We start from the raw sequence: 15,181 nt of genomic DNA, 5'->3' as shown, positions 1-15,181 counted from the left end.
ATCAAAGAGTAGGAGGAAGAACCGTATTGCCATGGCGCCAACCCCAGATTCGTCATTCCCCTGCACCCGCTCCGGCCGAGTGTGCCTGTCACGAATCGGCCTCGTCAGCCACCAGCGAGGCTGCACCAGACATGGTCAACGCCCTTAAATCTTCCTTCGCAAAGCCAAGCCAAGAAGAAGAAATATAAGCAGACTATTGCAGGGGTGTCACACTCGTGCCATGGAGGGCCGAGACACTGCAGGTTTTCTTTCCAACCAGTTACTGCAGCAGGTGGTTTCATTGATTGGCTCCTTCCCTCAAATTGAAGGTGTTGATCATTAAAATCACCTGCCTTAGTGACCGGCTGGAAAGAAAACCTGCAGTGTTTCGGCCCTCCATGGCACGAGTTTGACACCCCTGATTTACAGCAAGCCCACTGCCTGCTGCCCCCCCAAACAAGCACTTCAGTTCTCCCCCTTCGTGCTGCTGTGTTGTAGACGTTGTAAAGGCGACGTGACTCAGCGAGGAGAATGTCTTGAAGGGTCCTTGAGCGAGACGCTGACATTTCTAATTGATCCTTGTGAGCACTTTGCCACCTTGCATGGCAGGCTGCGTGTTGAACAGAGGCCAAAGAAGAAGATATGAGAAATAAAAGCATAACGCTGCAATAGAAGAAAGTTTAAAAGTGGTAAAAGTTGAGCTGTACAGTTAACAGCCAGTTGGTGGCTTCTGTGTGAAAGCACAGCCACTCAGCATCTCCTGCTGTGCAGCAAGTTTGCAGGGCATGTGAGCTTCATTCAGGTTATCATACCTCGCTTCTCCTGTCTTTTTCCTTCTCGTTCTTCTTGCCTTTTTTCTTGATGATTTCACTTGCTCCACCCTCTTGTGTCCAGCCAATCAACTGAAAGGGAGTGAGGGAGGAGCTTGCAGCGGCACTCGGTGGCAACGGCTTAGACTTTCTCTCCTGGGCTGCTTTGTCCAGCTCCTTCTGGCCGGTAGAGAGACTTGGGCTGCGTTCCAATAGCAGTTTGAGTTGCCCTTGTTGACTTCCCCTAGGCACTTGGTATGAGGTCATTGCCGATGTCACGCAGACGTCGCTTGCATAGTGAGGGAAAGTGGATGTGGAAGTAACAAATGGAACGCACCTCGCCCTTGTTCACTTTCAGCCCAAGCAATCATTTATCCACCACTACCGTAGCGTACGAGCAGCGCTGTATTGCTTCTTCCAAATAATAACACATACCTGCCCATTATTATTATTATTATTATTATTAATAAGCCAGTCCAGTGTGTACTCCGCCTCCCGCCCCAAGTCAGCTGGGATAGGCTCCAGCATACCCGCGACCCTAATGAGGGTAATAATAAGCGGCATAGAAGATGGATGGATGATTTAGTAAACTGTATTTTATGGAAACCCGTTTCCGCCACTTAAAAGAAAAGAATATCCCAATGCTAAATCAGAATTACGAGATAAAAAGTCATAATTATGAGATAAAAAGTCATCCCTCCATGTGAAGATCTCACCAAGTTCACTTCAGCTTTTTGGAGAAATGGAAGGACACATGATGGCGGCGGGTATTTCCCAGAGGGCCTAGGGGAATTCAACGAGGGCAACTTAAACTGCTATTGGAATGCAGCCGTAGTCTCTGCAGCGTGTCCTGGGTCTTCCCCTCACCGGGGAAGCATCCTGACCAGATGCTGGCTCGGCGTTACTCCCGGTTTCTCCCGGATGAGGACGCTTCTCACCTTACCTCTAAGAGAGAGAGCCCAGCCAGCCTCCGAAGGAAACTCATTTCAGCTGCTTCTTGTCCTCTGGGTTACTACGTAAGACCACAGGTGAGGGTAGGAACCTAGATGGACTGGTAAATTAAAGCTCAGAATTCCTCTTCATCACGACGGACAAACGCAGAGTCTGCATCACTGCAAACGCTGCACCAATCCACCTGTCCATCTTGCAGTCCATCCTTCTCTCACTCATGACAAGACATCAGGTGCTTGAAGTCCTCCGCTCATTCCCCACCTGGAGATGATAGGATCTCATCCCTCACCTGGGGATGGTACTCCTCCTGTTTCTGTGTAGTTGGTAAAGTAGGCCATAAGAGCCTGTTAAGATGATTGAGGAATACATCAAACTGTATGTTGGAGATCAGCCTCAGATCCACTTCACAATAACCACCGAGTGAAACGGAACGTTCATCCAGTTTTTGAACATGGCTCATACTTGAATTTGAAGACTGACCACACTTTGAGGAGACTGGAGTATATGTGCCCTCTTGTTACCTCCACCAAGCATGGCTTGGTTCCTCATTAGTGACTAGCTAACAAGAGCATCCACATGAAGGTGCTGATATAAAGAAATCAATGTTAACTTTTGCTTGGCAAAAGTGGGCTCCAGCAGATGGAGCTGTGTGGAAAAAAACCCTTGCTGTGTTGAGGAATGTCTGGCTTTGGCGGAGGTCTCCCAGCTGCTCTGTCTCTGCATCTGACTGTGTTCCTACTTCAACTGGTGGGTCAGGTTAGTGTTACCATGGTGACACAGCCTGCCAAAAAGTGGGACACCTCCTTTTGTGACTGACGAATAGAACATGAGTGGATGCAGAACCGTGACAGATGTGCCGCAACCCCCCCCTCCCCCAAAAAAGTGGAGATGAAACCTCATGAGGATAAAAAAAAAAGACACAAATTGGAAAAAAAGCAAATTGCATGCTGGTGAAAGTAAAAGGATTTAAGGGAACATCCAATGTTACGCTTTTACCTACAACAACTGGAAAGGGAGGACAGTTTAGGTAGGAAAGGAACGCTATTGTGTCCCATTTACACATCACACACACACACACACACACACACACACACACACACACACACACACACACACACGTGCAGGGAACATTGCTGCATACATTACATCCAATCTTGGTCCACTAAGGGCCATGAGATTACACGCTTACACTGTGCGTGTGTGCGTGTGTGGTGTTGCACATTCTCTGTGGCCGACACACCAGGAATGACAGCAGCTGTCCTGTGGAATGGTAACAGTAACTGTAATGGTAACAGTAACTGTAATGGCAACAGTAACTGTAATGGTAACAGTAACTGTAATGGCAACAGTAATGGTAAAGGTACTGGTAAAGGTAATGGTAAAGATAAGAGTAATGGTAACGTTGATGGTAATGGTAACGGTACGTGATATACCTGTAGGTCCAAATACGTATTTGGAAGGTAGTATTTAGTGCATATGGGAGGTATTATTATTTGGCTATTATTTGGTATTATATGTTTCTAGTGTAGTATGTGACCATATATGGAAGGTATGATTGATGTAGTATTTGATGTAGAGTATGATGTGTAGTATGTAATGTAGTATTACAGTAGATGTAGAGTATGATGATGTGTAGTACAGTACGCAATGTAGTATTACAGTAGATGTACAGTATGATGATGTGTAGTACAGTACGCAATGTAGTATTACAGTAGATGTACAGTATGATGATGTGTAGTACAGTACGTAATGTAGTATTACAGTAGATGTAGAGTATGATGATGTGTAGTACAGTACGTAATGTAGTATTACAGTAGATGTAGAGTATGATGATGTGTAGTACAGTACGTAATGTAGTATTACAGTAGATGTAGAGTATGATGATGTGTAGTACAGTACGCAATGTAGTATTACAGTAGATGTAGAGTATGATGATGTGTAGTACAGTACGCAATGTAGTATTACAGTAGATGTAGAGTATGATGATGTGTAGTACAGTACGTAATGTAGTATTACAGTAGATGTAGAGTATGATGATGTGTAGTACAGTACGTAATGTAGTATTACAGTAGATGTAGAGTATGATGATGTGTAGTACAGTACGTAATGTAGTATTACAGTAGATGTACAGTATGATGATGTGTAGTACAGTACGTAATGTAGTATTACAGTAGATGTACAGTATGATGATGTGTAGTACAGTACGTAATGTAGTATTACAGTAGATGTAGAGTATGATGATGTGTAGTACAGTACGCAATGTAGTATTACAGTAGATGTACAGTATGATGATGTGTAGTACAGTACGTAATGTAGTATTACAGTAGATGTAGAGTATGATGATGTGTAGTACAGTACGTAATGTAGTATTACAGTAGATGTAGAGTATGATGATGTGTAGTACAGTACGTAATGTAGTATTACAGTAGATGTAGAGTATGATGATGTGTAGTACAGTACGTAATGTAGTGTTCAGATGATGTAAGTGGACGTGAGCTTTGGGTTTGCTGTTGGAATGATGCGCCACCAAGATGAATCCAAGATGAAACCAAGAAGGAAGTGTGAGCTTGAGTGCATGCTTGAAGATGATGCTCTTTGTTCCCTGGTGATGCTCCTTGTTCGTTCAGAGGAGACAAGTTCACATTCTGGTCAACGGAGTCGCCTGGGTGTCACCTTCTTCACACGCATCATCTCCTTTCTTCTCTCCCACTGAAGGCTGCTTCCTTAATGAGACGGCGCTGCCTGTGCTGACACTGGTTTGCTGCACAGGGCAGGAGGTGATGTGAGTGTTTATTTGAACATGGATAGAAGCATCCCTGGAAGCTTGAAGATGAGTTGGGAGAATGTGAGAAGGTGAAAACAAACTAAGTACACAGTTGCTAAGAAGTACCTCTGACCTCAGCTACCTGCTCCATCTTGGCCTTGCTTTCTTGTGTTATGAAGAAGAAGAAGAAGAAGAAGAGGAAGTGCAGATGAGCACAAGCGGGTCTTTAAGTTGAACAAATACACACTGAAGCGCCTTTGTTTGCTTTGCTGACATCAATCTTTCAGGATTCTTCAGTTTCTGGAGCATTCCCACCATTCCTGAGAGGATTCACTTTTGTCATTTCAGAAGGGCTTTCATGCAGGCTCAGAGGGGAAAAAGTGGAAAACGGGATGGCGGCAGCGTGTACAATTCCAGCCATGTGGAGGTGGATTCATTACATGCAGGAGGTGAACCTTGAAACAAGTTCATTAGACTTCTAAATATGTACAGCCTCACGCTAATTATAACATGCACGGCGACAAGTCAGCCATCACCCCCACGCTAACCAACCATTAACCCCGCAGCCCCCAGAAAGCTTCGCTTCCAGATAGGAGTGCACACACACACGTGCACACACACACACAGAAAGGAAGAGCCTTATTAAAAGAGTCAATTTAGACATCCGCTGCAAGCCGCTTGTCTTCAGTGTGAGTGAAATGAGTTTAAAGTCCTAATCCCCAATTGAAAGAGAATTAAGGCTAGAAAAATGAATGCGGCCGCTCTACTTGACTGTATTTCTACACTTTTGCCGCGTGTCAGAATGACGGAGCGCACTCATAAATGCTCATCATGATCTTAGCGTTGTTTGCATTGGATGTCATGAGTTTGTGTGCCTAATAAAGTGACCTGTCAGTGTGTACGACAAAGACTATCAATCAATCTTTTATTGGTGTCCTTGGCCATTTAAGCCTTTATGCTGCTTTGTGTTGGATGGATGAAAAGGAAATGCAAAATTCCACCACAGGTCATTTATTTCCTCCTTTTTACGGCTGACACACAACGATTAAACGTCGCCTTAAAGCAGCAATATTGAATCGGAAAAGCAAATATCACAAAAAGGTTGCATGAAATGTATTGAAATGGATTTCTTTGCAGTGCATGTACAAGATCATTGTGGGAATTATTATAATCAAATTTAAACTAATCAAAATCTTAACACCTATAAGTGTTTTTACCTGAGAAACTGTTTTTGTAACATTGCCATCGCATTTATAACAATAATAATAATAATAATAATAATAATATATCCATAGAAAGTCGTCCCTCAACACATCGCGGTTCGAATTTCACGGCTACATTCGATCACGGTTTTTCCAACACATATTAATTCATAAATCATGCTGTCTTGTGGTTGAATACCACCTAGTATTAGTAAAAAAAATACATACACTTATTATTCTGAACATAATTTATGTCAGTGCCATTCATCCGTGTATCATCACCGTTCACGCATATTTTATGTCCATAAGTACGCTCATTTTCTTATCATCTACAGGGTGTGTCAAAAAAAGGATACTCTCCAAAAAGTAGCCACTAACGTTATAATTGAATATTTTAATGAAATGTCTTTATTTATTTGCATATGTTGGTATGGCCATCATCCTTTGGTCCATACCAAAATGTATTGCATAATTGCATGCATGACTGAACACAGGACCGTTTTCCAGCGGGCAAAAAAAAAATTCCTCCAAAAAAAATAAAGGGTTAAAACTGAAGAAAAAGTCACATGCAAAATGCAAATTTTTGTTCTTCTACGCTGCGATACCCAAATTACTAAAGGGTTCAATTGTTGGACCGTACTTTTTCTGCAAAAACATCAACGGTGACGATTATCTACGAATGTGTCGTTTGTACTCTCAGGAGGAATGCCGCCTTTTCGGCTTCAAGGAAATGGTCGGTTAGCATGTGCTCGGTGGGCCCAAGATGGAGCTCCACCGCACCGGAGGAGAACTGTAACTGATTGGCGGACAGAGCTTTTTGGTGACCATATTATTGCTTTGGAAATTTGGAATTTTTTTTGTGCTTTTTCTTTCTTTTTTTTTTTTTTACAGCGTATGACCGCTGTTACATGCTGAGCCTGGCCCTTTAAGAAGAACTGCATTATGGGAAGTTGAGTGTCTCTCTCTTCCCTCTCTCGTCTGTCAACACCGCCTGTTGTCTTCTGCGTCCTGATTGACTGTAGACCATTGTCAATCAATCTCCTCTGTGCCGCCCTGCCGTGTCTCCTGTGTCATCGCTAGCTTGCAGTCTTGGTGCGTTTGCAAGTTTCTGCCCAACAAAACCCACAATGTCGACGGAACTTTCTGCGCCCAAAAGGCAGAGGAGGGTGTAAACACCGCACAAAAGGTTGGACTTCTGGACATGCTGAAGGAAGGTAGAAGCTACGCGGCTGTACGGCGCCATTACGAAATACTGTAAATGAGTCTTCGGTTCGAAGGAGGAAAACTGCAACAGGAGCAGTAATGCAGCAATATGTTTTAACATGGATACAAAAACACTACAGTACGGCGGAATGGCGCCAGGACGAAAAGGCACCGCCTGTCACAGGAGTGAAATACACGTGAGCCACGTCATCATTTTTGTGTCTTGTGTTGTAAGTTGAGCATTAAAATTCAAACTATGTTTTGAACTTCTTTGAGAGAAAATCAAGAGAGAACTGTGATAAAATGTTCTTGCCTGTCTGAGAAGAGAGTATAAAGTGCATGGTGAGGGGTTTTACAGCCTGAAAACATCTAATAATTGTAAAAAAAAATAACAGGGCTACTTTGCAGATTTCACTTATTGCAGGCTATTTTGAGAACCTCTTATCTATCCCCTGCGATAAACAAGGGAACCCCCCTCTCTCCCGGGTCCTACCTAAGGCCATGAAGTCCTCCTGGTCCCAGGCCTGCAGTTGGGCCACAGGTCCGCTGTAGAGCAACAGTCCGTCGGGCACCTCTGTGATGAACTCCAGCGAGATGTGGCTGTCGAAGCACGGCATGATGGGAGGGAACCAGGCGTAGCCGTTGCCGCGGAAACTGTGTTTGTTCTGCTGGCACTCGGGCCCCTCCAACTGGGCCGGGCACTGGCACCTGTTGGGAAGGCGGAAAGAGAGGATGAAAGAATCTCTTGGTACAGGCTAATTACTGATGCCATCATTTCATTTGTGGAGAAACTTTTCATTCCGTGTTTCCTCGTCTCTTGTTAACACCCCCTACCCCAGCCCCACCACCCTTCTACACTCCCCCTTCCATGTTTAATCTGGCTGATTAAAAAGGTCTCATTTATGTACAATACTCCAGGGAGAAGCACATTTACATTTATACCAAACTGTTCCCACTTCAACATCCAAGTATTCCAACACAGCCCTACTTTAATTCCTGTCATATTCTTTTCATGACAAATACAGCGGATCCATGCCACTCAGCATTCCCATCCCTTGCCAATATGCACATTTTTGGTTAATAAAAAAAGTGTTTCAATTCAGGAGAGAAAGCTGAAGGTTTGTGGACACGAGGCCTGGTATGCTAATACAGTAAATTCATGAATTCATCACAGAAGAAATGAAAATGAAGTGGATAATCGATATATCGCCATGTGCATGCGTGTCTGTTTTCCTCGTCTCTCGCCTCCAAACAAGCAGGAAGAGGCTTCACCCTGTGCATCAGTTTCAGCCTTTTTGTCTCGGTGGGTGGAGGCGGGGCTGCTAGCATACACACAGAGTGCAGAAGAGTGTAACTTTGTGAGGAGCAATTCAAGGTAATGTAGAAATTCAATTAGTAGCTTGCAATGTATTGACATAGATTTTTTTATATTTTTTCATTGTGCTTTTCTTAAAAGTCATGTTAAAGTCTCGTTTCGTCTTGTAGACTCGATACAGTGTATCGTCTTGCCTCGTGACACCCTCAGTATTTATGGTCTCAGATACTCATGCTTATTTGCCGTTTGTGGGTGGTCTCAGAGAGCAATCCCAGCAAATTGTGGGCATATACTGTCCACCACATGGTGGTGCTGTTATTAAAACCCAGACTTTGAGACCATGCCTGGGAGTTTGCCCAACCGGTCTACTTGTGCTTTGTGGACATGGAAAAGGCATTGGACCGTGTCCCTTATGGTATCCTGTGGGGGGTGCTCCGGGAGAACGGGGTTGGTGGCACGCTACTACATGCCATCCGGTCCTTGTGCAAACGGAGCAGGAGCCTGGTTCACATTGCCAGCAGTAAGTCCAGCCTGTTTCCGGTGAACGTTGCCCTTTGCCACCGATTCTGTTGAGAATTTTTATGGACAGAATTTCTAGGCGCAGCCAAGGTATTGAGAGGGTCCAGCTTGGGTGCCTTAGGATCTTGTCTCTCCTATTCGCAGATGATGTGGTCCTGATGGCCTCATCGGTCTGTGACCCTCAGCGTTTACTGGGGCGGTTTGCAGTGTGAAGCTTCTGGGATGAGACTCAGCACTTCTCAGTCGGAAAAGGTGGATTGCACCCTAAGGGCTGGGAGTGAGGTCTTGCCCCAGCTGGTGGAGTTCAAATATCTCGGGGTCTTGTTCACAAGTGAGGTAAGGTTGGAGTGTGAGTCCGACAGGCGGATGCAGTCTCTTTACTGGACCGTCATGGCGAAGAGGGAGCTGATCGTGGATACAAGCAGCCAAATGAGCTTCCTCCGTAGGCTGGCTGGACGCTCCCTAAGAGAAGAAGTGAGGAGCTTGTTCATTTGGGAGGGGCTCAGAGTAGAGCTGCTGCTCCTTGACATGGAGAGGACCCAGTTGAGTTGGCTCGGGCATCTAGTCCGAATGCCTCCTAGACGCCTCCCTGGTGAGGTGTTCTGGGCAAGCCCACCCGGGACGAGGCCCTGTGGCAGGACACACTGGAGGGATTATGTCTCACAGCTGTGCCTGGGAACTCCTTGGTGTCCTCCAGGTGGAACTGGAAGAACCGGGAAGTCTGGACTTCCCTACTGAGACTGCTGCCCCTGCTGACCCGGATAAGCGGAAGAAAATGGAATGATAGATGGGCTTTGACACCATAAAACTTGAAATTTCTCATACAGCTCAATGCACTGTACAAAACACCCACTGGAACTTTAGGACATTTTGCCAAATCACCACCAACTTTGGCACACACCTTTAGGGGATTGACAAGCACGTGTGTATCAAATCTGAGCAAGATTGGTGGGAAAACATGACCGCTATCAAGTAAAACGTCTTTGGCTTAGAACTATAAGAACTAAGACGTCACTGAGCATTAGTCTAATGACGCTGAAACTTTGAGGGTATTCCACGTATTTATGTATTACATGTACGCTAGCATGTCTTTCAATGTCATTTGTGTGTCCTCATTTTTTCACATGACCTTATTAGCCCCCATATGACCCAAAACTGCAAACATGCTATATATTCATGTACTTTGTCTTTTTTTCAGCCAAAATAAGCTCGTTTTGCACAGACGATTTATAACCTTGTTTGCAATCTTTATATTAACATTCTACGCTGATGCCCAACATTTCACACGCACAAAAGAAGTCAAGTAATATCCGCAGTGTCCCGCTGGTTCTTTTGTTGCGTTTGATGGAAAAGAAAGATCTCGTGCAGGCGTCACATGACTGGCTGCGGATGCAAAGAGGCGTGTAAACACGCCTTTTAGGGAAATAGTCAACGTTTCGAAGACACAAAGCACTTTCACACCAGTGGAATCGTTACTGAGAGCAAACGCTTCTTACTTCCTGTCGGAGAAAGAACAAAGATAATTACCATCATTTTAAAAGCCAAGCCAAGCAAAGGTTGCTAAGAGACGCCTCCCAACTTCCCCGTCCTCACCAAACCTCTCCGACTAAACGTGCATGGAATATTGGTGATTGAAAAAAGAAGCGTCACGATTTGTGGTTTTCATGCAGCTGGAAAGTTGGAAACATATACTGCACATGCTGAAAGGCATACTCTGCCATAGAAAACAATGTATATGTTCTAACAATATGGAGAGAAAATAACACCCATGTATGGCTTATTTAGATTATTGTCAATTTCAGTGCCATACAAACTGTATTGTAACAAACTATTTCTAACATTTTGGCAACAGTATTGGGCTACGTGAGATGATACTATAACAAATAAGTAGAGTACGTTGTATAAAGCCAACTAAACAATGCAAGTTATGTACGGCACATTAAATAAGTAAGTACGCACAGCAGGGGTGTCTACAGTGCGGCCTGTGGCACAAACAGCCATTTTAATTGCACCAAACAGCACAAACGAATTGGACTATTTTGGCTTCATTTGGAGCAAATGGGGGGCCGGTGAACTTTGGTTAACCTATAAAATAAACTGCCATAACTCAAAAACAAAAGTAGCACAAATGTTCATTTTAATTGCACAAAACAGCACAAACAAATGAGACCATCTGACCAGAGTTTTGCACGGGATGGGGGCTCAACTTCACTCAGGTCATGGATCGGGCCAACGTGTGAAAGGGCTTGGCAATGTCCCACAAGTATTAGACACGCCACGCTGACAGTGTCACACTGCTAATGAGCCGATGGCGGCGTGTGAATGAAATCAGATAAAGTTGCAGGTTCTGTGTGAAAGGCACCGTGGAATAAACGGACCATTCCACCAGTCCCCAGGAAATGAAACGTATACACGCGTGGCGGTAGTTCAATGTGTGCTTTATCACATTTGGACTTGAAAAAAGGACAGACATGGAAGTATATTTTGAGAGAATTCCAATTGGCTGGAATGTACATCTACTGTTACGGCTGTGATGAGAATATTTTGTGGGATGTCGGAGTGAAAGAGGCTCATGTTTGCTGGGCCACTTCCTGGTTAATGGAGGATGACATAAGACAAGGAAAGACTGATGGTTGGGAGGAATGAGGCTGAAATGTGAAAAGCCTGGAGGCTGTCATGAGAGGTTAGGGAAGGATGGACAGGATGTATCACTCCTGAAAGTGTATGGAAAGTTCTGGTGATTTGTGGAACCTTGTTCCCGTAGAAAAAAGCTTGTCTTGGTGTAATACAGCTCCCAAAAAAGAACGTTTTCACGTAATCCTGCTGACTACATGTACTGTATATCCTATAAATAATAAACTTTTATTCTACAAAGTATAACATCTGCTGGCTTCTGCTCCCATGTTCCTGTTCGTCACGCTTCTTTTTTCTACTTCCTCTCTATCCTCGTCCTTTTTCCCACTTTTAATTTCCTTTTCCAGCTCGTCTATTTCTTCCTTCCCTATAACTTTTCCTCCGACCCGCCAATTTTCTCCGCCGCTGACATCCCATGTCTCATCTCCTCCTCTGAGGATCCGAAAGCGGATGTTTCAAGGAGAGCCTGGGACGGGTTCTGAGATCCATCATACGGGATAGGTGTCTCCACCTGACAAGCTCTCCTGCTCAGACTCTCATCTGCTTCTTCTTCTTCTTCTTCTGTCTGACCTGCGTACCTGCGTTCACACGAGCCTGGCTGACATCACGTCAATTCATTTACCATTTCATTTAACAACTACATGATGCTGGATGAATACTTTATCACCTCCGCCAAGAAACCTGTGTTTATCGCTTTCTCTGCAACTTCCTGTCAATATTTCGTATGTCTGAAGGGTAGATATTCATCAAAGAATACAAATGCAGCAAAGAACCCACACAACCACCACTACAACGCCAAACAAATACATTGTTGTGTTCCAGGGGGCGCTACTGAGCCAGTTTAAAGGGTAAATATCCAAGACCCTAAAGTGGGGGTGTCCAAAGTGCGACCCGGTAGCCATTGGCAGCCCACGGCTGCTATTTCATTGGCCTGCAACACACACTAAAACACAACAGCAAAAATAGAAAAAAAATAATTTTACAAGAATAAAGGCAAAATATACGTGGGGAAAAAGTGGTATTCTTTCAAGAAAAAAATGTGCAATTTTACAAGAATGAACTTGTAATGTTATGAGGAACAAAATGTATTTTATTAGCCAAGAGTTGAAATGTCAAAGAAAAAAAAAATATTATTTTTTTAAAGTTGTCATATTAGGAGAAACAAGCAAAATAAAAGTTGACATTTTTGGAAAATTAAGGTTGGGGGAAAAAGTTATATAATGGGAATAAAGTCAAAATATTACATGAAGAAAATTGAAATATTTAAAAATTGTAAAAAAAAAACCACAGCAGCAAAAAAAAAAAAATACGGAAGTTGATAACTCATTCAATCCCAGCCATTTTTCAAAAAACAACCCCTTCAGCAGCGGCCATTTTGGACAATTTTGACTGATCTTTCAAGGCACACAGAATATTGTGTTCTAAGGTTATGTAAACATGGAACCTACCAAAAGAAAGATTACACTCCCGTCCTTCATCAGTAAATAAAAAAAAGTTTGTTTCTACCTATTTGCGTTCTTTAGTAATCAGCAGTAGAATGTAGGTAAGTTTAAGGAAAATATCAGTTCCCCACTAAAATAAAGGTAGGTTTTTGTGACAAGATACATTTCAAGTATAACTTTCACTTTGACACAAATATTTTTTGCTTTTGTGACAGCTCAAATATCGAAACAACTATACCTAGGCCTGTCAAGATAATACATTTTGCTGGCCGATAATTAATTAATAACAAATTATCGTTGATAATCGTTATTATCAACATTTTTTTCATTATATTTATTGTCATGATAAGTGTAATTCACGTTTGAACCACTAGATGTACTCATTTACATGTGCCTGTATAGACCCTGTCTATGTAAAAAAAAAAACACCAAAAAAACAGCATGTACTACACACTACACACATATATATACACACACGCAGTTATGTAGTGTATTGTTAAACTAATGTAGTGGGTCATATTTGAGCTGGACCACAAGTCGGAGTAAAATGCAATGTTGCCGATTGTCCTTCAACACGTCTTTCACTCGATTATATTCAGGAATTGCTGTTTGTGACATGTACATGTACGTTCTCCCAAGCCAATTCGTACTCTCTGTCAAACATTTCCCAAAATGTTGGCTTTTCAACTGTATTGAAAGGTTGCATTTCTTTTGCAATGTAGCAAGTGAGACTGTCTGTGAGCGCACACCATTTTGCGATGTTTCGTTTGATATATTTTCATTGGCAATCAAACGCCTCAGGAAGGGTTGACTGTCGGGACGAAGGCTCTGCTGCGCATCCACATTGGAGCTGTGGCATTTTGCCTTTGTGCCTTCATTCATACTAGCTAATTGCTAGCACTCGGTCTGCGTATCCACTCACTGGTAGCCCCGCCTCCACATACTGGGACAAAGAGGCTGAATGGCTGACAGGAGGGTTGACTCTCTCCGTTCATTCCACTATAGAACCAATGTGCATTGACACATGCAGTGTGAACCCTCTTGTCATCCAGCCTGTGAGGTTCAACGACACGAGGAAAAGGAACAGGCTTATACTGTATGCGCATGTCAATTTATCGAGGCTGTCAAAATGATCAGCTTTGTTGTTTTTTTTTGTGTCCTTCGATTAATCGACTTATCGATCATCGTGACGGGCCTAACTACAGTATACCACAACATAAACAACACAAAAAAGGGTTGTTTTACATCTCCAAAACAATTTACTTAAAAATATAACACCATTATTGTCCAAACGAGGACCACAGAGTGAACTATGCGTGTGTGTGTTAAAATTTCCCTACACACTCCTCCACGCTCTCTCGCTTCCTCCTTCCTGTAATGTGTGATTTTCCCTTCACTGGATCGCGGCCGAGCTTTTATCAAATGCACTTCTGCCACCTTGTGGCCGTTTTTGTGGCTTAAAAGTGATGCATCAGTGGAGAGTTGCGTCATCAGGTCTTTTTGCCTCTCGCGCAAAAAAAACCCCTGCAAAAAACCTGTTGGGATCGTGCGTTCGGGTTTATAAAAACGTATTAATACGTCTTTGGTATTGAAGGAGTTAATAATATACTTTTTCACCTACATGACAAAGATGAGATGCACTGAAATATCTATAATTTCTAAGCATATATTCATGTGTTGCTTTACAAAATATCAAAGTGGCAAAGTTGCATCCTTTCATTTTTCACTGGAGGAAAAGGTTTAGACAGCGCTGATGGAAACGTTGGGTTCAGATCAGCATCCTTAGCCTTCATATCAAGTTTGGATGCAATTTGAATATTTTCATTGGCGTTTTGACAATGTGATGCTCAATGGCGTAGGCCAACATTCGCTGACATGCTCGGCGCGTGACCTACGTACTGTATAAGAAAAACGAAAATGCTTCGTAACTAAATGCAGTCTTAAAGGAGTAAGTCAAAGTATGACATGAGCAGACATTTACAGTATGTGGAGCTGGGACTCGTTTAGGAAAGTGGCCTAGGGGTATGTTCGGGTTCAGAACTTTGTCGTGCATGAGATGGTGGGTCATGAATTGACCTTGAGGAGCGGAGAGTTTTGTGTTTTATGGCGAATTATACAACTTCAAAAACACTCCACCCTTCATCTGTAGCAAATACTCTGACCCCTCACATCAACTATACTCCTAATTTGTTGAGGAGACTCGTACTGTTTGACAGTGGAACTCATTATATGTTAATAAAGTACAAAGTACAAGAAAAGTGTAGTAAGTACTAGTGTACTTGTGCTAGCTCCCCATCTCAATTTCCATTTCTATATAAAAACAAAGCCCCATGCATACATTATGAAATATGAAATAGTACAGG

At 43.1% G+C, this 15,181-nt stretch overlaps 1 protein-coding gene across 3 annotated transcripts in view; it reads right to left on the bottom strand.

Moving 5' to 3' along the window:
- Window positions 1–15,181, bottom strand: part of si:ch211-186j3.6 (neural-cadherin) — a 313,458-nt gene that overhangs the window by 50,729 nt on the left and 247,548 nt on the right. For all 3 annotated transcript variants that reach the window (XM_054770409.1, XM_054770410.1, XM_054770411.1), the window contains one exon: window positions 7,402–7,616. In XM_054770409.1, coding sequence (XP_054626384.1) covers window positions 7,402–7,616 — 215 coding nt within the window. The remainder of the gene's footprint in view (window positions 1–7,401; window positions 7,617–15,181) is intronic.

This window comes from Dunckerocampus dactyliophorus, chromosome 3, assembly GCF_027744805.1.
Source record: "Dunckerocampus dactyliophorus isolate RoL2022-P2 chromosome 3, RoL_Ddac_1.1, whole genome shotgun sequence".
In the NCBI taxonomy this organism is placed as follows: domain Eukaryota; kingdom Metazoa; phylum Chordata; class Actinopteri; order Syngnathiformes; family Syngnathidae; genus Dunckerocampus; species Dunckerocampus dactyliophorus.
The sequence above is the reverse complement of the archived record's forward strand: the minus strand, read 5'-3'. Positions and strand labels throughout refer to the sequence as shown.